Below are 23,673 nucleotides of genomic sequence, written 5' to 3'. Positions count from 1 at the left end.
TATGTTTCGTTGATTTAAAAAAATAATGAAAAATGTATTGTAAATAGAATCATCATTCACTATTAGAAGAGAATAATCATTTTGTAAGCCTAAGGAAGGTGATGTAAGATTTATGAATTAATTGTATATTCAATTGTGCCCATTTACAAAGAGTTCATCAGTTTATATAGCCCTAAATCTATGACTGAAAAAGGAAATACTAACTAATTCTTGTTTACATAATCATGCCATAGATACACAACATGCCATATATACAATATATTCTCACACCCCCGCTCAAACTCAAGGTGTTTTAGCAGAAAACACTGAGAGTTTGCTAAGAAGAAACTGAAACCGAGAGGTAGTGTGAGTCTTGGTGAAGAAGTCCACAAATTGAAAAGTCGAGGAGACGAAAGGAAGTGAGATAGGGCCAGACTGCAAATGTTGTTGGACAAAGTGACAATCAATCTTAATGTGTTTTGTCCGTTCATGAAAGACAGTATTGTGGGCAATCTGAATAGCACTGCGGTTGTCACAGTAGAGAGAGGTCGGAGAAGACTATGGTACACCCAAATCCGAGAAAAGACAACGAAACCAAACAAGCTCAGCAGTAATATGAGTCATAGCACGGTATTCAGCTTCGGTAGTAGAGCGAACAACAACAGTTTGTTTCTTGTTTTCCAAGAGATCAAAGAATCGCCAAGAAACATACAGAAACCATAGGCGAACTTGCACTCATTAACATCACCAGCCCAATCGAAATCAGCATAGGCCACCAAGTCTAAAGAGGAAGTAGAGGACAACAATAAGCCCTGAAAGATGGTACCCCGGAGATTGCGAAGAATGCGAACCAAAACAGCCCAATAGGTAGAGTGAGGAGCTGAAACGAACTGACTAACCACATAAACAGCATAAGCAAGATCAGGGCGAGTGACAATCAAATACACTAAACAACCCATAAGCTCATGATAGAAAGTGGGATCATCTAGAGAGACACCATCTGTAGAGTTGAGCATCACATTAAGCTCAATAGGGGTATCAGAAACCTTAGTATTAGTAAGACCGACATGGTGAATAACCTCATTAGCATACTTAGCCTGAGACAGAAAATAACCCTTTGGAGAAGAGGCAACCTCAATACCAAGAAAATACCGCAATAGACCCAGATCCTTCATTTCGAAGGTGTGGAAGAGATGCTGCTTGACCTCAAAGATAGCAGAAGAGTCAGAGTCAGTGATGATCATATCATCCACATAGAGTAAGAGAGCAACAAAACCAGCCGATGTACATCTCAAAAACAAAGCAGAGTCGGAAGCAAAAGAATGAAACTCAAGCTCGGTAACAGCAGTCAGAAAGCAATCATACCAAGTACGAGGAGATTGCTTCAAACCATACAGAGCATGCCGAAGATGACAAACCTGCCCAGAGGAGTGGAGAAGGCCACAGGGAGGATTTATGTAGACCTCCTCAGTGAGATGACCATTAAGAAAAGCATTCTTAACATCTATCTGATAGAAAGGCAAATGTCGAACAGCAGGAACAGAAATCAAGGTACGGATAGTAGTCATCTTGGCAATAGGGGCAAATGCCTCCTCATAATCTATACCATACTCTTATGAGAAACCCTTAACAATCAAGCGAGCTTTATATCGCTTGCGAGAACCATCAGAATGAGTCTTGACTTTATAGACCCATTTACAACCAACCAAATTCTTGCCAGCAGGCAAAGGAACCAACTCCCAAGTGTTAGTCTTCTACAAGGAAAATAACTCATCCTCCATAGCTTGAACCCAATTAAGCTCCTGACAGGCCTCCGTGTAAGACTGAGGCTTTGAAAAAGAATGAATAACAGACAAAAAAGTACGATAAGAAGTAAAACAACATGTATTAGACCAACCCAACCTGTTTGGAGGATGACACTTACGAGTAGGATATTGGCGTGCAACAGGATCAGAGTCGTCAGAAGTAGGAGGATCAACAGCAAGGGTAGAGACAACTGGTGGAGGAGGAGCCTTGCGACGAGAATAAACTAACAACGGAGGAGGAGAAGACGCCAAAGGAGAAGAAGCAACCAAAGGTGAAGCAGGAGGAGAAGATGGAACAAGCTCAGGCAGAACAGTGGAGATGTACTCATCAGACGGGACCTCAGAAGGAAATGGATCAAGATGAACCAAATCCTCTTTGGAAACTGGGGCGATGAGAGGAGCAGGCTGAAAATAAAAGAAACGTACAAGAAAGGCAACATGGTAGGAGACATAGAGGCGACGGAAAACAAGGTCATAGCAGTGATAACCTTTCTGAGTAAGACTATAACCTAAAAAGACACATAGGACAGACCGGACACTAAGTTTGGTCCTATCTTTACGGGGTAAAAAGACAAAACAAGCAAACCCAAACACACGAAGGAGGGAGTAATTAGGAAGTCGGGAAAACAGAGGCTTATAAGGAGACCAACCAGAAAGAAGGGAGGTAGCATACGGTTGAAAAGAAAAGTAGCTATAAGAACTGCCTTACTCTAAAATGGAGCCGGAATTGAGGTAGAGAGAATGAGAGACCTAGCTATCTCAAGAAGATGACGATGTTTACGCTCAGCTCGACCATTTTGGGTAGGTGTATCTGTACAAAAAGTTTCGTGAATGGAACCCAATTTCGCCAAGTATTCACAGAATTCAGTTTTAGAGTATTCCCCATCCAAGTCAGACTGCAACAATTTAATAATAGACCCAAACTGTGTAGTGACCATAGACTGGAAACTACGGTATATTTGGTAGAAGTCAGACTTATGAGTCATAAGATAAACCTAAGTGTAACGGGTGCAGTCATCAATAAAAGACACATAGTATGCAGAACCCCCTTTGCTGAGAACAGGAGAAAGGCCCCAAACATTAGTATGAACTAAAGAAAATGGTGTATCAGATATAGAAGTACTTTTATGAAAAGGTAAGGCTATCATTTTGGCAAGTTTACACCCCTGACATTCAGTAAGTTCACTAGGAGAAACTTTACCCAATATACCCAACTGAACTAAAGACCGTAGGTGATCAGTAGACAAATGCCCTAATTTAGAATGCCACAAGTAGAAAGGACTAGACAAAGAATCTAACTGAAAAGAGAAAAAGGTAGTCTGAGAGGTTGCTATAGACAAATACAAGCTCTTCACCACATAAAGCTCTCCAACTCTACTACTGCTTAGACATCCGATCCTGCACAAAACAAATAGAAGTAGAAAAAATAACATCAAAACCAGAGGCATCAAGCTGACTAATAGATAATAAATTGACAAATAACTGAGGGACATAAAAAACAGATGGAATAGAGACAGTAGACATAGCAGACAGTAGGACAGACCCAACAGATATAACAGACATACCAGACCCATTAACAGTATTGACAGTAATAGGAAAGGGAGAAGGAGTACAATTTTGAAGTAAGAAGAGATGGGGAGTCATATGATGAGAGACATCAGAGTCAAAAATCCAGACAAATGAAGAAATACCTGAACAAGATCCAAGCAAAGCTGAATAAAGAGAGAAAACAATAGAGGCAGATGGAGATAGCTGAGAGGTAGACAATATATGCTGACGCTGACTAATCAGTGTATCCTAAAGCTGACTAATCTGAGTAGTCAAGGAAGCCAAGTCAGGATCAGAAGCCATAGCAGATGCAATAGAATCGGCGAGAGGTCGAACGGTACTCAGAGGAGGAGCGTAGACCTTGATCAGAAACTATTGAGAAGACGAGACAGACACAGGTGAAGTAGACAAACATCCCTTCTTGGGACAGTGATGCTTCCAATAGCCTTGCTTATAGCAGAAGGCACACTCGTCAAATGCCAGAGACATCGTAATAATCAAAGAGATTAGGGGTTCAAGTGTAAGAAATCCAAAATAGAGCAAAATAGTCAAACCAGGAGTCAAAGGGTGATGAATAGACAATTGAGGGGTTTAAGTGTAATAAACCCAAAATATAACCAAAATAGTGTGAAGCCAGTGAAACAGAGATTAAAGTCACGAACTAAGAGAGACTGAAGAAGAACTAGTGAGATGAGATCAGCTATCAAAGCACAGTGACCACGTCGAACAGAAGGGTTGACCAAATGGGTTACCTAAGACGACCAAACAGAGAAGACAACCAAATAGAACCTTGGTGGAGAAGAGGAGATCAGCTATCGTCGGCGAGATGGAAAAGAGAAGAAGCAGACCTTCGAGCGAGGCACGAGAGAGGTAGAGACAAACGACCAAAGTCCTCTTGACTCAAATGAGCTGTGATGAGGGTCTTCGACGAGGGTTTCTCTTGGTTGCGAACCAGAGATACGAACCAGATGACCAGACGAAGGACGACTAACAACTCAGAGGGATTCTGATAAGGAAGACGACACAGAGACAATTTCTAGGGTTTCGGCTCAGAGACGGCTCTGATACCATGTAAGATTTATGAATTAACTATATATTCAATTGTGTCAATTTACAAAGAGTTCATCAGTTTATATAGCCCTAAATCTATGACTGAAAAAGGAAATACTAACTAATTCTTATTTACACAATCATGCCATATATACACAACATGCCATATATACAATATATTCTCACAGGTGATGTAGTAGAATAAATAAGTTATGTGTTAAATAGCCTATTAGTTGTAGCTAAATGATAGTTATATAAATAGGTGATGTAATACTATTGTACTTGGTTTTTCGATTAAAGAATATACATTGTGATTGGAGTAGAATTTGGTTCGTCTCTTTAGCCCTTAAGGGTTTTAGCCTTAATTGGGGCATTTGTATTCTCTCTCTCAATTTGTTTCTTGATTTGTATTTAGATTGCATTATTTGGTATCAGAGCTTTTGTATATCAACATGATCACCGATATACATCCCAGTCCCTTATCAAGCAATAAAGGGATGATCAAACGGTACGTGGTGATCAAGATCCAAGAGTTGTGTGTTCCCAACCTAATAAAGCCTACATCTAGCAAGTCATCCAAGATATCAAGTGGCAAACACAGGGATTTAAACGAACCATTGCTTCTTGTTCTTTGTTACCTCTTTCCAGTTTACCAAGTGTATCTTTCTTTTCAACTTAGAATCCCCCCCAAAGGAAAGCTGCTTGTATCTTGTCTAGTTCCTTTGGAACACATTCAGGTAGTTTGAATAGAGACATATAGTAGACTGACATGCAAGATAGCACAGATTTAATTAGTGTTACCCTTCCAACAAATGATAACAACCTTATTTTCAATCTAGCTAGCTTTCTTTTGAAATTATCCATAACTGGTCCCTGAGTCAGTTTCTTACTTGGATTAGCACCTAGTGGCATGCCAAGGTACTTCAAAGGTAGCTTCTGACTTAAACAGTTTAGTTTTGAGGCAAAGTCATCTACCAAATTATCAGTTACACCCACTCCACACACTACATTCTTGTGAAAGTTAATATTTAGTCTAGAAACAACCTCAAAACACCAAAGTATTCTTTTAACAAATACAATTTCAAACCACTTAGCTTCACAAAATATGATTGTGTCATTAGCAAACTGAAGGTGGCCAATGTTAGGACTACTAGAGCCAACTGAACACCTCTGATAATACCCAACTTTTTTTGCTCTTGATAGAAATAGGTAGGGATGTTCACAGGTCAGATCGACTCGGGTTTACCCTTCACCTGTCAGCTAAACCGACACAATTAGGTTACAAAATCTTTTAACCATTATCGATCAAACTATGATTTGAAATCACCTGAATCAAATCTCTTGGTTTGGTGGTCGGTTTGAATGATTTTGAATATCTATTAGAGAATGAAGGCAAAGAAAGAAAAATTTACCAAAAAATGAGATTCAAAGTTCAAATCACAAAATCTTACAACTTATTCATAGATAGATTTGTGAAAGAGAGACTCTGGAAGAAAGCAAATGGTGAAAATAGGGCAGAGATGGGAGATTCACCATGCTACTACCATCGTCGTCTCCAACACCCTCCGTCATCGCCCATCGCTACCACCATCGTCCATCGCTGCCATCATTGTCTCAAACTTTTGGTCTTATGCTCTTAGCTAATGAAAGAGAGGACAGAAGAGAAGATTAAAGACTTGAATTGAAAGAAAGAGATTGAGAGGGGGTTTAGGGTTTCAGTTGTTAGGATTTAAGGTTTCTTTTGGTTACAAAAGAAAAACAAAGAGATGTTAGAAGAGACAACTAAGTTGGGATTCTTGGGAAATAAAAAATGACCACACCATTTAAGGCGGTGTGTGCATTAACCCAAGGGGTTGTGGTACTTTGGTAAGGTTTTGGGGCATAAGCCCTGAGGTCTTAGGTTCTACACTCCCCAGGGCCAACTCCCAGGGGGTTTGGTGTAGTGGTCCTAGGACAGCCCTCTAAGTACTGGACGAACCATATCCAGAGCTTGAGTGTGGGGTCGAATCCTGGCAGCTGTTGTCACGACCCAAACCCCACCCTGTATGGGTTGGTGAAGTGACCAGCCTGTAATCCGTGATTGCCAAAGGCCTTCCTATACAAATCAAAATAATAGGGGCTAGCAGAAACTAATAGATAAAAAATATAACGTCTAATGAGCTATGAAGACTTAAATGGACAGAACAAAACTTTATATATACGCATAAGTCCAAATAATAAATTACTTACACAAATGTTCACACCAAGCTTGTGTACAAAGACATTAACCAAACTTAAGGACTTAATCCCACTATCAAATTAACGGTCAATCACATATAACACACGGTCACAATACAAAGGGTGAGTCTAAACCACCCATAAAGCCTTGAAGCTTGACCCAGTTGGAACCTCAAAGTAAGGCACGATAGTTGGCTTAACAAAGACAGAGTTCAGGTCAATGCCACTAAGTTTGGTATTGCACTTGATCACCTATATACATATATAAAACAATGAGTTAGAGCCCAATGAATAACAACTGGGTAAAGGGGTTATGAATGATGTCCTTACTATAAATAAAATCAGTTCATTTCAACAATAATCAGAAAATCAGAATCATTTACTTATCAGATCTATATGTCATACAGAAATCATAGCGGTCATACGTGGTACATCCAATAGCAAAACAATACAGACGGTCATGAAGACTGAACAATTAGAATTGATGGACGTGCTATCAATATACTAAATAGAAATTCCAAGAATTTGAACTGACATAAATCTGTGTAACAATAATAGTAAACAGATACTAAGGACGTCACGAATACAGTTCAGAAAAACAGGACAATCATTCATTTAAATAGAAATCATCATTTCAGAAACAAAGTATAGTATAAGTCAGAAAATACTTATAACTGAACATATCTTTACAAGGTTGTTACTCATAGTTGGTTCCTTGAAACACGTGATCACAGTGCAACACCTGATCTACAGAAACACATTCAAGAACATCCATTTAATACATATGCGATTCAATTAGTCCGTCTTAACCCTACTCAATTCATCGCTACATGTTCATTCAGTTAGTTCAACTCGTTCTTTAACTTTCTTTTCGTTCATAAAATGCACATGCATGTCAAGTACACGTGAAAACCAAGCAAATGAAGTCCTGGTAGTTAGAGAAACGGAAAGAAAACAAAATCAAGACTGCCCTACAGACCGCACGTGCAGAGCCAAAGCAGTATGCAAAGTGAAGCAGAGCAAGGCTGGCTGTTTGAGCAGTCTAGGTTGAAACTCAGTCCAAAAATCTATTTCAAGTGTGGAACTTCTTCTTTCTCTCTTTCTTCCTTTCTCTTGCTTAAGATATTTTGGGCTCTTAGTTGATAAGGATGAGCTCATATCTCATATATACATATATAATTGTATAAATGATGAGCCAAACACAACTTAGCGAGTCAGACGAAATCAATTTTCAATTAAACTTCCCAGATAACTCTAAAAATTCCCATTTGCATATCCATGTACTCAATTTTAGTTTCTGAACCCATTAAGGTCGTCAATTTCAGTTCCGAAGTCATAGCCCCAACAGATATTTTCCCAATTCAGACAGATATTTCCAAACTAAATCATATTAATTCATTAATTTTTATTTTTATTTTTACTTTTAGATTTATATTCACTTAACAACAACAACAAAATATATGATAATAAAAAATAGTATATGTTTGAATTTACAAATTTTTTACCAATATTTTACTTTTTAATTTTATTTATATTATTAGATATTAGATTTTCATGTAAAAGTATAATTTAAATATAAAATAATGAAGAAATTTCAATATCTTTAATCACCAAAATTGAGAAAATGTGAAAAATTAAAAATTGAAAAACAAATTTAAAAAGTAAAACCAACGAAAGTGGTTCTTGTTTAGAATTATGACATCATAACTTGGTTATTAAAGTACCATGTAAAATATTACAGTTCATAAAATATAATTTAAACAAAAAGAAAGTGTATGAAAAAAAAAATTGAGATACAATACAAATTTCTATTTTATTTGTTTAGATTTAAACGAAAGCATACAATTTTAAGATTCTACCAAAATTATTCATAGTGATTTGATCCATGATGGACAATTGTAAATATTATGTATATCAATATAGAAACATACAAAGAAAATAAGAAAAATTAATTATATTTTGTTTTTCAATCATCATCAATATGAAAAATATGGAGACAATTATTTATTTTATTTTATTTTTTGACAAGGGAGACGGTTTGTTTATATATAGGACTCTTGGAAACAAATATGTCGTTTTTTAGTGTTCAACTCCAAAAATAAAGAGATATAGTTGGTTTATATAGGATTCTTCATGACTTTTAAAAAATATTGTACATTTGAAAGGATAGAATTTGGATTTTAAAAATAAAAAAAAAAAAAAAAAGTTGAAAACATGACAGACTCTTCACGATTTTATAATAGTAGTAGATTTTGGAGAATTTTGTAATTTTTTCTTCTTTTTTTTTCTTTTTTTTTTCATGAAAAAGACTGGTGAAAAACTAGAAAAAAATTATTTAATAACTTATAAATTTTTTTTGGCTAAAATCAAAGTGACCAATGCTTGTGATACAAAAAAAAAAAATCTTCTAGGTGAAACCTTTTAGCCATATGAACGCACACCCGTATAAGTGTTTAGTAGAAAATTAAATGTCTCTAACATTTTTCAATGAAAGTTACCAAATAAAATTAGGCCTAAGTAATCTCAACAGTACAAATATTCTTAATGATAAAAATATATTTTAAAATAAGAGAAAAACTCAGAGGCTTTTCCCAATATAAGCCTTTTTTACATTGTATTTCCAAAACTAGGCCAACTTCTGACGGAATTCCAAAACTAAGCTAAAGCGTCATTACTATTCGCGCTTTTACTGTTAGGAGCGCAAAAGTAGATGAACAGGAAAATTGCTATTACAAATAACGACTTTGATTAAGAAGTCGCTGTTACAAATAGCGCTTCTAGGGTTAATTTTTTTCCCAAGGAAAACGCTGTTAAGAACAGCGCTTTTTACACAAAATTGTTTTGCCAGAAAAACGCTATTGCTAATAGCGATTTTACACAAAAATTTTTTGCCAGAAAAACGCTATTGCTAATAGCGAGTTTACTTAAATGAAAACGCTTTTTCAATCAGCGTTTTTAACGTCCCTCATATATACGAAGCCCCCCCCTCATTTGCATACGTTTTTCAGACTTAGGTTTTTCGGGTCTTGCTCTCCATCTCGCTCTCAGCTCACTCTCCATCTCTCAGCCTCTCCATCTCCCACCCTCCTCCAACTCAGCTCATCTCAGCTCGCTCTCGCTCTCTGCTCTCGCTCTCTGCTCTCTGCTCTCCGCTCTCGGTCTCTGCTCTCGGTCTCTGCTCTCACTCTCTGTCTCTGCTCTCTCTCTCTCTCCGTGGTATGACATTAACCCTAATTTTATGTATTTAGTTTTTGTGTTTGTAAATGTGTTGTATTTTTCTGTCAATGTTAGGGTTTTACATGTGAATTATTAAATGTGTTAGGGTTTTTATCATTGTGGTTATGAAATTAGGGTTTTGAATTTTTTGAAATCAGAAATCAGGGTTTGGAAATCAGAAATGCGAATGGTTTTGAATTTGTGGAATTTTTTTGCTTTTGAATTTTTGGATGTTGCTTGTGAATTGAATATGGTTATGAATGTTTATGCTTTGTCAGTGTGGTTGTGGTTATAGCGACCCCGGTCTTTTCCCATTTGATTATTGTATCCGGACTTAGGTTCCGTAGATTCCGTCATTGTATAATTGTTGTTGTCATTCATTATTTTCTTATTTTGAGTCTTGGGTTGTGTTGGGAAGATTTGGAACAGGTTGGTTGAGCTTAGGAACCAAGTCTAGTTACCCAGATTTTTGGCTTGTCCGCTCGAGCGGGGGTTTGGACGCTCGAGCGGGGAATACACCCATCCAGTATGTCTTGTGTAGTGTTGGCCGCTCGAGCGGGGGATTGGACGCTCGAGCGGGAAGTCGTGAGTGACGCTCGAGCGGGGAGTTAGGCGCTCGAGCGGGGACCTGTCTGCAAAAACTTCTGGGAGTGCGCATTCGCCGCTCGAGCGGGAGTTTGGCCGCTCGAGCGGGAGTCTGTGAGTGGCGCTCGAGCGGGGGTTTCCACGCTCGAGCGGGGCGACTGGTATAAAAATCCGAGATCCGACTTTCTGGATCATTTTTCATCTCCTTTTTGATTTTAAAACCCTAGAACCGTCTTCTCCCTCTCCCTACACACCTTCTCTCTTAGGTTTGATCTACTTAGAGTGTATTTCTACCCTAAGTCCTTTGTTAAAAAGATAGAGTGGGTCGAGGGCTTCCGTTTAATCTGAACAATCTTGGGTTTGGAGCACTTTGGTTTTCGTCATCTTCTCCATTCGAATTCTTCGCTTCAAGGTAGGGATTTCCTACTCCATCCTATAAGTTTTGTCCTAAGTTTTGGTATTTTGATATGTTGGGAGTACTTTGGTAAATTTTGGGAAAAACCCTAGTTGTATTAATAAATTAATTTGTATAATTAATTTAAGGAAATTGGGGAAATTGGTTAAATGCATGAAATTGAGGAATTCATTGATTAAATGGTGTAGTTGGATAATTAAAATCACTCGCCTATTGAATTGTTGATATATTTATTTCCAGTCTAGAAATAACTGTTTTGGGCTATCGGTGGAGGATAGTCATGTTTGTTGTAGACATGGCATGTGGATTAGGAATAACTGAAACTAATCACATTGGTTAAGTCATTAATTTTGACTATTGCATTAATACAGAAAATACGTGTATTGATTGAGCATTGCATTTGCATATATTGTTTCGTGTGGGAGAAGATAGGGGATGTACTCCACGGTTTAGGGGAAGATAGGGGATGGACCTCTAAACCGGATTTTGTTTGGGAGGAGATAGGGGATGGACTCCATTAGCATCACTTTTATGTGTGCTTATTTCTATTGAAGTGCTTTATTTGATACAGCACTAAAATGTGTATCAAATTGGAAGTATGAAATGTTTGATTTGAGCCTGAGTCTCATCTGTTTGTTAACATTGGAAGAATGTGAATATAATATATATAGTTCACTGTTGTAAGTTTGGCCAGGTTCTGAGCCATATTGATAAAGTTGGAAAGTAAAACGTGTCTTAGACAATATTGTCATGAGACTGTAAAGTGATGTAATTGATTATCTTGGTTAACCATCTGTTGAATGCTAATGCTTTGTTCAATGCTTATATTTGGTTTAGTATTTTTCTACTGGGCTGTGGCTCACCCTTTATGGGAACATCATTTTCAGGTTCAGGTGATAAGCTACCTCCAAGGACTTAGCTTGGAAGGATTTAGCTTTTGGATTCTGAAGACCATCTTTAGTTATTTGTTTTTATTTGATTTATAATCAAGCCTAGGGCTTTATTTGTATTTGAGTTAGAACTCATAATTTGTGTCCAAGTGTTGGCTTGGAAAAATGTAAGCCCGTAGGGCATTTAATTTGGTATTACATGTAATGCTTTTATTTAATAATACTCTGATGAATGGGATAATGAATTGTTTTATTTTAATATTGCATGTCAATGATGTATATATAATGGGTTTATTTTGAGGGCGTTACAGTGGTGATGAAATTAGGGTTCGATATCAGATTGTTCACATTATTAGGATTGTTCAAATTAGGATGTCATTTTAGGATTCACATTATTAAGGGTTCTAATGCTTTTGAATTTTTATGCTTTTGAATCATAAATCGGGTTTGGAATTTTTTTAATTTTTTGAATTTTTTAAATAAATCATACATATGAGAATTGAGAATTGAGAATTGAGAATTGAAATTTGGAATGATGAAATTCGTAAATCATCAATTCATATAATTGATAATTGTTAATGTCATATTATGAAATTCATATAATTGAGAATTGAGAATTGAGAATTGAAATGACGAAATGTTTATATTTTTAAATTTGAAATCAGGAATTGGAATTTTGAAATTATGCTTGTGAATCAAAATGTCTATATTTTGAATATTGAATAAACCAACGTACATTTGTTGAATTGGAAATTGTTTTTTTTTTTGCTTGTGAAGAGGAATTAAAAGGAAATTAGGGTTTTAAAAGTAATTTTTTTTAATTAAGAATTGCGATTAAAAAATCCGAAATTCATATAATTGATAATTGTTAATGTCATATTATGAAATTCATGTATTTGAGAATTGTTGATTTGAAATTATGAAATGTCTATATTTTGAAATTTGAAATCAGAAAATGGAATTTTGAAATGATGCTTGTGAGTTTTTTTTTTTTTTTTGCTTGTTAACAGGAATTAAAAGGAAATTAGGGTTTCAAATTATGGTTTTAAAAGTAATTTTGTTTAATTAAGAACAAAATTAGTAAAAATTGTAATTCATATAATTCGTAATTGTTAATGTCATATTACGAAATTCATGTGATTGAGAATTGTTGAATTGGAATTATGAAATGTCTATATTTTGAAATTTGAAATCAGAAATTGGAATTTTGAAATTATGCTTGTGAATCAAAATGTCTACATTTTTTGAATCAAATTATGGTTCAGAAATTGTTAATGTCTAATTTCTACAAAATATAATTATTAAACAAAAAAATATTTAATTTTGAATGTATTTGATTAAAAAAATATTTAATTTTCTCTCCATGAAAAGATCATGTTCTCTCAAATAAAAGATCATGTTCTCTGAAATATTTAATTTTGACTCTATTTTATTAAAAAGAAATATTTTTATTGGTTTCTCAAAATATTTAATTTTGACTCTATTTTATTGAAAAGAAATATTTTTATTGGTTTCTCAAAATATTTAAATTTGACTCTATTTGATTTTAAAAAAAAAAAATTTGGTTTAATTTTGTTTGGTTTATTTCACTATATTTGGGGTCAGGCAGCCAAAATATGATTAAAAAATTTAATGAGCTGAATTTGTAATACATATAATAGTATTCTAGTACAAATTAAAATTTTCTCAGAAAACTGAAGAAAATTTGAAAAAGTTTTTGAAATGGGTATTGAACGAACTGACTTATCGCCTTTTTCACTTTGTGATTGTCCACTACCATTGAAAAGGAAAATCTAAACATTATGTTTTAATAATGTTTATTCATGTTTGTATAATTAGAAGTCATTATTAGAGTAGTTACAATATATGCATGAAAAGAGTAATAAATTATTTTAATTAATAGTCCATAGCAATTTCGTACGTAAGAAGGGAAAAAAAAAATTGGCACTTTGATGGGTAAGCATGTGTTTTGTAATACCAAATAATTGGTACGGATGGCCCGATAGATTCACATGGATAACTATCCAAAATGTAGTCCATACATTTAACCACCAACTTCAATTTAATTATCTCTAATTTTTGGCCATTATAAATTATCTCTGTAATTATTTTTTTGTTTTTGTATGTGTAAGAAAAAAAAGGAGTAAATAAATTTAATTTTTTTCTTACTTTTCAGAACGATCCAAAATGATCCAAAATCAGTTTTTTGTTTTAATTTTATAAGAAAGCCTCTATGCCCTCTACAAAATGGACGAGGGTTACTAGTTCACATAGGAAATAACTTTGTCATTAAGGTCCGTAATGGCACAAGTTGGAGCAAATCAAATTAACTTATATTTTCCATAAATCTGAACAATTACATCACCAGGTTAAAAAAATCTCTCTCAATGTTTGCACCCTGTATTTTATATTGTCCAAATCAATCGCGTCACCCTCTACTAAATATCTCTCAACCTATTTTATTTTTCGCCACTAATTCGAAAGAATTAAGACAAGTATACTTCTTGTTATGTGTTTTTTAGATTAAGACAATAGAGCAATGACAACAAAGAACATTCACGTTGAAAAGATAAGAGTCTTCACATAGGAAGTAAATGAGACACAATCTATAACTCTACGTATAGATGAAATCTCAGCTGTTCTGTTATACGAATAAAAATAAGTGAAAAAAATGAGAAAATAAACAGTAATAATCAAGTTGAGACACAAATATATAGTTGACAAAATACAAATTGAATTAATGTTTCACCTCTACAGTTCCTTCAACCCTGGAAAATATAAATTGATAAAAAAATTAGAGGGTTGCTTTTATTTGTGGCTTCTGCAAATTTTAATGTTTATTTTACAAGTACAATTCGATATATGTATATTGTTGATATTTTAATATTTATTGTTTCATTGAAGCAAGTATATGGCAACTGTTCCAATTATCTTTCACTGGGGGGGAAACATAATTCGGGATCCCGATGAAGGTGTGTCATATGATGCTGAGCCGAAAGGGATATATAGGGTGCAACTTGGCACCACACTTGGCAATTTGGAGGAGATGTTTATGTCCAGGGTCGCAAGTTACGGGGAAACAGTCCGATTGATCTTCAAATGTAGATATCCTTATCGCCAGTGGCAAGCAACCAGCAAATTCAAAATATTACCGATAAATGACGATGAGGCGTTGAACACAGTTTTAAGTATCGGTGGAAATTTCGAACCACCAAATTGTTTGGAAGTGTACATTCAAAAAAAGGTTGTACAGAATCTTCCGAATATAACACAGATGGATTCGCATCCGTTCACTACATTGCTGATACATGGGGTTGACACGACAACATTTCAGTCTTCTATGTATGAATCAAATGAATGTTATACAGCTGGCTACACACAACAGACATTTCATGGCCATGGTGGAGAATCAAGTTCACATGGTGGATACGAGACTGAATTTCACAATAACACCTAAGATGTGCCCACCTATAGCCATCATACGACTCCAGTTGAAGTTGTAGGTAATATGGCTGAAACGGTTAATTCTGTGCAGTTTACTGGTAGTGACATGTACGGTCCTGATGTCGCCCTAGACAATGATGAGAATGAAATGTGTGATGAAGAAAATTTAATGGGCGGATCAGATGATGATGATGATGAAGAAGATGATGTCGACGCTCCCGTTGATATTCAGAATGCCCCCATTCCACCTAGACCTGAAATCCCTTTCTATGAAAACATTCACATGGGTGGTGATTTTGACATTAGTAACCGCGATGTCGTTCCCCGTAACCGAATCTGGAATGCTGAAAATCCAGAGTTGGACAAAGGGATGGTTTTCGTTGATAAGAAGCAACTCGTACATGCTGTGAAATTGTACCATGCAACAAATAATCGAGAGTATAAAGTCGTAACCTCCAAGCGAGACGTTTGGGTGTGTGCTTGCAAGCACGACTGTAGATGGTGGTTGCGTGCATCTCTTAGTAGGAGACATGGGCTTTTTGAAATAAAGCAGTATAGGGGTCCTCACCATTGTTTATACCCACGAATGAACAGGGACCACACAAATATTAGTTCCAGTTACATTGCTTCTCATCTTTTGGGACAAGTTGCGGTGAGTATACAAAATAAATGTTTACATTTATATACACATTGTTTATTTAAAGTGTTCACACCAAAATTGTGTCTTTAAAGTGTTCACACCAAAATAATCTGACTCATAGGTATTGTTGTATGCAGAACGAACCTGATATGCCCATTAAGAATGTCATCGAAGACATAAAAAAGTCCATGAACTATACTATACATTACAAGAAGGCGTGGCATGCAAGGGCAAAGGCAATTAGAATGGTATTCGGAGATTGGGATGAATCATATATGATGTTGCCTAAATTCATGTATGCATTATAAACATCTAATCCTGGCACCATCGTGCAATGGAAGCATAGATATACCGGAAATACAACCATTATGCCCGTCTTCCACTTTGTTTTTTGGTCTTTCAAACCCGTCATCGATGGATTCAGACATTGTAGGCCTGTTATAACCATAGATGGTACATTCTTATACGGGAAATACACTGGTGTGTTGCTTGTAGCAATGATTGTGACCGCCAATGACAAAGTACTACCACTTGCATTTGCTGTTGTCGACAAGGAGAGTTTGGAGTCTTGGTCGTTCTTCATTTCAAATATCAAGGAACATATTGTCATGGACCGACAGGGAGTGACTTTGATATCCGATCGAGCTGAGAGTATTTTAGCTGCTGTGAGGCGGCATTGGTTGAATCCCTCGCTCCAATTTGTTGGATATCATCGGCACTACCTTCGACATGTTTGTAGTAACTTTAACACTACGTTCAGAAATAAGGAGCTGAAACAACTTCTATGGAAAGCAGGAAGTGCTCATCAATGACGAAAGTGTAATGGTTACTTACAACAAATACAGGCTATTGACCAAGAAGCCATCACTTGGGTTTACAAGATGAATCCTGAGGACTGGGCCCTTTCGTATGACGGTGGACATCGGTGGGGGGTATTGACTAGCAATGATGCAGTGTGCTTCAATAGCGTCTTGAAAGGTGCAAGGAACTTACCTATCTCAACTATGGTTGAATTTACATTTCGGCGGCTTGTAAAATATTTTGATGAGATGGGAGCCCAAGCTGAACTAGATGTACGAAATGAGTTCCAATACCCTAGAGAGATGCAAAAAACTATTGAGGATGGCATCGCAAGGGCAAATACTTTCAAGTTGATATCATATGACAGGTTAGTTTGTAATATAAATTAAATTATTGTTATTATGTTGTCAATTTAACTACACCTAAAAACATGAACTTCATTAGTTTCTATTACAATTTTTTTATAGGCCACGCCGCGTGTTTGAGGTGCAAACATCTTTTCGCCATGGACGAGGTCGCAATACACAAATTGTGCGGATGAATCAACCCACGTGCAGTTGTGGGAAATATGAGATACGACACTATCCATGTTCTCATATGCTCGCTGTAATGTCTGAATGCGGTGACAATCCATTCGAGTACGTTGATCTAGTATATAGGCTTCCTGTATACATGAGGGTTTGGGAAACTAAATTCAATCCAATACCGCATCAAGATTATTGGGCTGATCCGCAGTGGACTTTAATGTCTAATGTACTGCGTCTGCGACAAGTGAAACGGGGTCGTGCATCTATGTCTCGTATTCCGAATGAGATGGACATATCAGATAGGCGTTTGACCGCTCGTTGCAGTGAGTGCCAGCAGACAGGTCATGACAGGCGAACATGTCCGGCGCGACTTGGTCGATGAAGACTATGTAATACTTACATATTGTAATAGATCTTTTTGTAATTCTTTATTTGTAATAGATTATTTTCTTTTCTTTTGTAATTCATTATTTGTAAACGGGGTCATACATTTAATAGAACATTTTTTATTTGTAATAGATCATTTCTATTATTTAATTCTTTATATATTGTAATTGTTTTATTTGCTTGACAAAATTTACAACTATCATAGTTTTTATTCTCTACTTCATTGAAAATGTTTATTACAGAATTTTATTTAAAATCACATAGTTCTTCTTTCATTTTAAGATTTTAATATTTCGACTGATTCAAGCATTTTGTACATTTAGAATTTATGAATTACATGTACGTAATTTACAAATTTTATACTTTATTGCAAAACAAAAATTACAAAATCAATAATGAAGTTGTCGAATATGCCATAAATGTAACGAAGTTTTGTCAAATATGTCAAAATCAATAATGAGGTTATGTCAAATATGCCAAAATCAATAATGAAGTTTTGAAAAAAAAATGATCATTCCATTTTTTTGTAAATATTGACATACAAAAACTATCCACATGTTATTGGTCATTATTAAGCTTATGTAACTGAGATCGTAAAATGACTTTGTAAAAGATTTTTATATTAGTCCGAAGCATAGATAACGATAGGTTATGTTGAATTGCTTATCATATTTAATGGCACATAATATGCAAAATTCTGATTTTAGTTAATTGCTTCCATGTTAATGGCACACAAATTTATACTTTTAAAATAATCGACCACATTTATTTTCCAAGTCGTCATGTACATAATAATTTGAGCTTAATTGATATAGTTAAATTACATGCTCACCAATACAGTTTTTCAAAATGTATTTGTTTTTCAACTGTACAGGCTTCATGGCACATCTACCTGATGAGGTCCCCCTTTTGAGTCATCCACATCGGGCTGACAGTATATGGGAGGACCCGGTATGCAATAACGTCTGTTGGACTTTACGCGTACAATGAAAATACACTGCATTTTGTTTTTGATTTCCTTGATAATGCTATAATTTAAAATACTCATTCTGTTATGCAGGACCAGTCACGCACCGTGGTGGCATGCCGACGGGGAGATTCCGGCCTGTGGGATCGTCCATTGGACCATAGAGTCTTGCAGTGTCTACTACGCATGGGATTCTATGGTGTATATCGTATAGGCCATATCAGACTGGACCACCCACTCATTACTGCTCTCGTCGAGAGATGGCGCACAGAGACTCATACATTTCATTTCCCGACCGGTGAGGCCACCGTCACATTGCAGGACGTATCTGTCCTATACGGTCTACGGATTGATGGGCGAGCAGTTACTGGACTTGACCCATCATTGACGACGGAGCAGTGGATAGCGCTATGTGCTGAGCTATTGGGAGTAGCACCTACACCTGCAGACTTACAGGCAGGTAGAGTGAGGGTGAGGTGGCTGTCGGAGCATTTTCAGGGCGATTTTCCAGATCATGCTGCAGATGAGTTAGTACAGCAGCATGCGCGAGCATATATTCTGTGGCTTATTGGGGGGGTACTTCTCCCTGATAAGTCACAGAACCTGCTCAAGCTGATGTATTTGCCACTGTTGAGAGACATTGACATCATCGGCCAGTACAGCTGGGGCGCCGCGGCTTTGGCATGCTTGTATAGGATGTTATGTCGAGCCACTCAGGTGGGTGTGACTCAGATCGGAGGACCCCTTGTCTTGCTACAGGTTAGTAAGAATTTTATTACATGTCAATTCATATTGTATGGCATATATCAGTATTGTAATTGCGTTCAAACTATTGCAGATTTGGGCGTGGGAGAGATTGATTCGCATTGCCCCGTCTAGGCGGCAACTAGTTGCTCCTGGTGAGGTTCCCATCGGGCAGGGATACATGCAGATGCCGGCCGGACCTCGAGGTAGCCGGTGGAGGGTTGACATGAGCCACGAGGTCGTATCGACCCACGTAGTGGTCGTGTATAGAGACCAGCTTGACCGGATGATAGACGGCGAGGTATCAAATTTAAATACCTAAATTTTAATTGTCATATGGACTGTATATGTTTATGAGCGATTTTTAATAGACTTGTCGTTATTGTAGTTTATCTGGAAGCCTTATGCTGATGTCCTCCAGATGCTCCCAGACTACTGCCGCCTAGGTGAGGATATATGGATGGCGAGAGTACCACTCATTTGTTTTGACGTGGTTGAGTGGCATCTCCCTGATCGTGTCCTCCGACAGTTTGGTCGGGTCCAGGCCGTGCCGGATTGGTGTGACACCGAGTGGCGGTTGCATGCGACGGATAGACGTGGCCGAGCCAGCACTGACTGGAGTCTGCATCATATGCGATACATACAGCTGTGGGATGCCCGTCGCGACACTATTGTACAGGCTGACTGGGGCGATGGGGTCCTCCCCTCTCCCGACCCTTACATGTTGTGGTATCGGCGACATACACACCTACTTGTCGGTAATCCGAGCCACCTGTCCGAGGCCGGATATCAGGGAGTTGGGCCTTCTCTCGAGGCATTGGTGAGTATCGTACTATATGTCCGATAATTGTTAATATCATAATTGATTATTTTCAGTCAACTATAGCCTAATATATCTGATTTTTTTTCCAGGTGGTTCGAGCTGGGAGGTCATATCACTTGGCTGAGGACGCCATTTTCAGACGTGATGGATAGCTTGGCCTGCAGGCCCTTGTAGAGATCAGAGAGTTATTGTACGAGGGGATCCAGCATGCCCATCGGGTAGATCGTCTGCATTTTGGGGACTACGGTGTACACAGTGCAGCAGCTGCTCCAGACACATCAGTCCCGTCCACGTCAGTGCCTCCCAGTTCAGCGCCAGCCACAGCAGGTCCTTTGACTTCAGTCACCCCACCACATGATACCCCATACATTTCTCCATATTCCCCACACGTACATCTTACCCAGCATGCTGACCCTGACCCTGATTGGTCACCGCCCCGCTTCATGCATGATGTTATTACCCCACCCACCCAGTTACAGCCTACTTTTCTGGGGAGTACTTCGACCGCGCCCCGGTTCATGCATGATGTTGTTACCCCACCCACCCAGTTACCACCTGCTTTTATGGGGACTACTTCGACCGCGCCCAGGAGTACACATGATGCAGTTCTCACTGACATCTCCCACATTGATGATGAGGCCCATATTGAGCCCCCCCAAGAGCGCGAGGGAGAGGTTATGGTCGTAGGGGACGTCGCGGCCGAGGTCGGGTTGCGGGCAGAGGTAGAGGCAGAGGTCGGGGTCCAGCTGTAGATCGTGATACAGTTGCACCAGACGAGGGAGTGGGAGTTTCACAGCTCACAGCAGTATCTGATCTACAGGCACAGGCAGGATCAGGGGCATCAGATGCAGGAGAGGGGGGGTCACACTCACACTCACAGGCTCCACAGGCAGTCAGTGGAGGGCCGCATGCAGGGGAGAGAGTGCCAGATATTCAGAGAGTCTACCGTAGGAGACCGAGGAGGGAGATCCACGGTCGGGGTTGTAGGACTGGGGGCAAGTTAGGGCATTAGCGGTTGCGATATGGACTATATAGGTTTTTTTTTTTTTCTTTTTTTTGTTTGTATGTGTCAAACTTGTACAGCTGATATAAGTGTCATACTTATTTATTCGCAATTATAATTTCACAATTTTTTATTCTTATTTATATTGATGAATCACACAAATCTCTTTCACATCTCTACCCCTCTCTCATTATCCGTAATTTAGGAGAACATAAATTACAAACGCGTTTGGTTTGAACAAAACGTGTAAAGAAGCTATAAAAAATATGTTTGTTCAAGGCTAAAAATAATTGAAATATCTCGCTTCATTGATAAGTCATGGATAAGCATTACAAATTGCATGCATTACAGAAATGCCCTGGGCGTTCATCCAAACAATTTCATTCATTATCATCATCATCTGACATCTCAATATCAGATTCATACATAACATCCATGCTCCAGGCGTAGTACTGGTGTGCATCATCCATTAACCCATCTTCGGCACACTCATTTGCAGTCTTCATTAGTCCGGACCTTTGCAAACGTTGGGTCATGCGATTAACCTCATCGCGAATACGATGCAATGCCCTTTGCAACAACTGTGGAGTGTCAGTTGGCATACGCATGGCTAACCGGCGAGGAAATTTAAGATTAACTTCACGGCATAGCTCAACGAGAATGTTTGCTCGAGTTTTGCGAAATTCTCACTCAGCTCTCATGGTATTGACGGTGGCACGTGAGTAACGCAAATTTGGATTTAATGGGTATTGAAATTCATCTCCATCTGCAACCCAATAGCGACCCATTGCTGAATATAGATCAACCACCGTATATGTCATGATGATATCGCTAGAAATAGCTGTAAAACTTTTGTTGTGGTATGCTACGATATTTATACCATATATACACATGGTAGCTGTATGTATGCAATTTCCTGTTCGATCACATGCATGCCACTGACCTTATCCAGTGCATTCGGCTGTCAGGACTCGACTTTGTGCAGTCATGAACGAATCAACGGCCTGTAGCATCGGCTATTGTGCCGCAGATGCAATGATGCCTGTGACTTTGTGCATAATTCCAATGGGCACAGTAGGTAGGAGGTATGTGACGTTGTGCAGCGATGCAGGGATGCATCTGACTTTGTGCATTGATACAGCGATGCGTGTGACTTTGTGCATCACTGCATGTGACTTTGTGCAGTGATGCAATGCTGCATGTCACTTTATGCAGTGATGCAGTAATGCATGTGACTTTCTGACTTTGCCATGCTTGTATACGTTGTGACTTTTTTCTTGACATTATGTGATGCATGTGACTTCTGCAGTGCAACTTACATGCTTTGTTTTTTCCGCACATTTCAGAATTCATCTAAGTCACATTATTACGACTGTGAAAAGAAGCAGAAAATGCTATTATGTTGGTAAAAAAATATGATGGACGGTTGTGTAATGACAATACAAATCGGATGACTGTGAAGTTCATTAACTGAAAATAAGATAAAATATAGGCACCAAAGTTCCAATCGTGTTTACCTAGCAGGTGACCATTTTATTATGTTGGGGAGAAAAACAATGATAGTTTATGAACAATATTACTTTAATACAAAGAAAATTTCATTTTTCGATTTCATTTATAATTTCTCGAAAACACCTATACGTACTGAAATCGTCAATTCCAAGTGACTACTTATTGTATTACAAAAGTAAGCATGACAAAATAGTTTCATGTGGCGATGTGACAACTCACTGCATTTTGTTTTATTTGACAACGCACTGCTTGAATATGAAGGGATTGCATTGTGATTCTATGGCCTACAATTATGATTTTATCTTACAACCACGTCCGTGACTACATCATAGGTACACAAAGTCACGGGTAATCAAAATTACATGAAATGAATAACATCAAATAATATCACGTGTATCACTTATTCCATAGTGCCCTAGCACCACTATGATGTCTATAAATACCCCAGTATGATGTTTGTTGAAGTCATAACAATAGTAATATATATACAATTACTATTATTATTATTTTTTTTAATTTTATTAACAATGTCTTCAAGAGGTGCAGGAAGTTCACGCCGGCAAAGAAATCCGAAAGTGTGGCTGCTACCTCCATTTATGTATGACTACAAGAGCGAAAAGTACTCGAGTCCGAAGGATTATTATGCTGGTATCCGAGCAGAATGGGCGTTCAGGGTAACGGAGCAAGAAGGATTGTATAATGATCTACGTAACTTTGGGGCACCGGTACCTCATCGTCGTTCATTGACCATGGCTAGATGAAATGTGAGTGACTATGAAAAAACAGTTAGCAGAATTAAGAAGGAGAACAACAGGATGTTGATGCGGAGATGTCGACATTTCATGCTTCAGCTAGCCACTGAAATGGCAGAAGCAAGCAACAAAGATTTGACAATGGTTGAGCGAAATAATGTCTTAAACAATGAAAAATATCTCTCTGACTACTACATGTCAGATGAGGAATAAGAAATCAAACACCGTTATCTTTCATATGTTCGTTACTGGAGTGTAAGACAATGTTGTTGTTGGTCTAACGTACGGATGTATTTCAAGTATTTTTGTTATGAACCAGAAGTATATGAAATAACTACATTTATAAGTACACATTTATGAGTTCATGA

General features: G+C 37.6%; 1 protein-coding gene across 1 annotated transcript; it reads left to right on the top strand.

The window, feature by feature from the left end:
- Positions 1 to 18,620: 18,620 nt before the first annotated feature.
- Positions 18,621 to 21,220, top strand: LOC145820405 (serine/threonine-protein phosphatase 7 long form homolog). The gene is made up of 4 exons (XM_082915862.1): positions 18,621 to 19,230; positions 19,310 to 19,516; positions 19,604 to 20,035; positions 20,128 to 21,220. Exons 1-4 carry the CDS (start codon positions 18,658 to 18,660, stop codon positions 20,188 to 20,190), a joined length of 1,275 nt encoding a protein of 424 aa, XP_082771988.1. The 5' UTR covers positions 18,621 to 18,657; the 3' UTR covers positions 20,191 to 21,220.
- The last annotated feature ends 2,453 nt before the right edge of the window (positions 21,221 to 23,673 follow it).

This window comes from Camellia sinensis, chromosome 2 (genome assembly GCF_055761805.1).
Source record: "Camellia sinensis isolate YWXY chromosome 2, ASM5576180v1, whole genome shotgun sequence".
In the NCBI taxonomy this organism is placed as follows: domain Eukaryota; kingdom Viridiplantae; phylum Streptophyta; class Magnoliopsida; order Ericales; family Theaceae; genus Camellia; species Camellia sinensis.
Note: the sequence above shows the minus strand (reverse complement) of the source record. Positions and strands in the feature narration are given on the sequence as shown.

Coding starts and splice junctions, on each gene's coding strand:
- LOC145820405 (XM_082915862.1), top strand. CDS start 18,658: ATGGGATTCTATGGTGTATATCGTATAGGCCATATCAGACTGGACCAC. Junction 19,231..19,309: donor GACCCCTTGTCTTGCTACAG/GTTAGTAAGAAT, acceptor AAACTATTGCAG/ATTTGGGCGTGGGAGAGATT. Junction 20,036..20,127: donor GGCCTTCTCTCGAGGCATTG/GTGAGTATCGTA, acceptor TTTTTTTTCCAG/GTGGTTCGAGCTGGGAGGTC.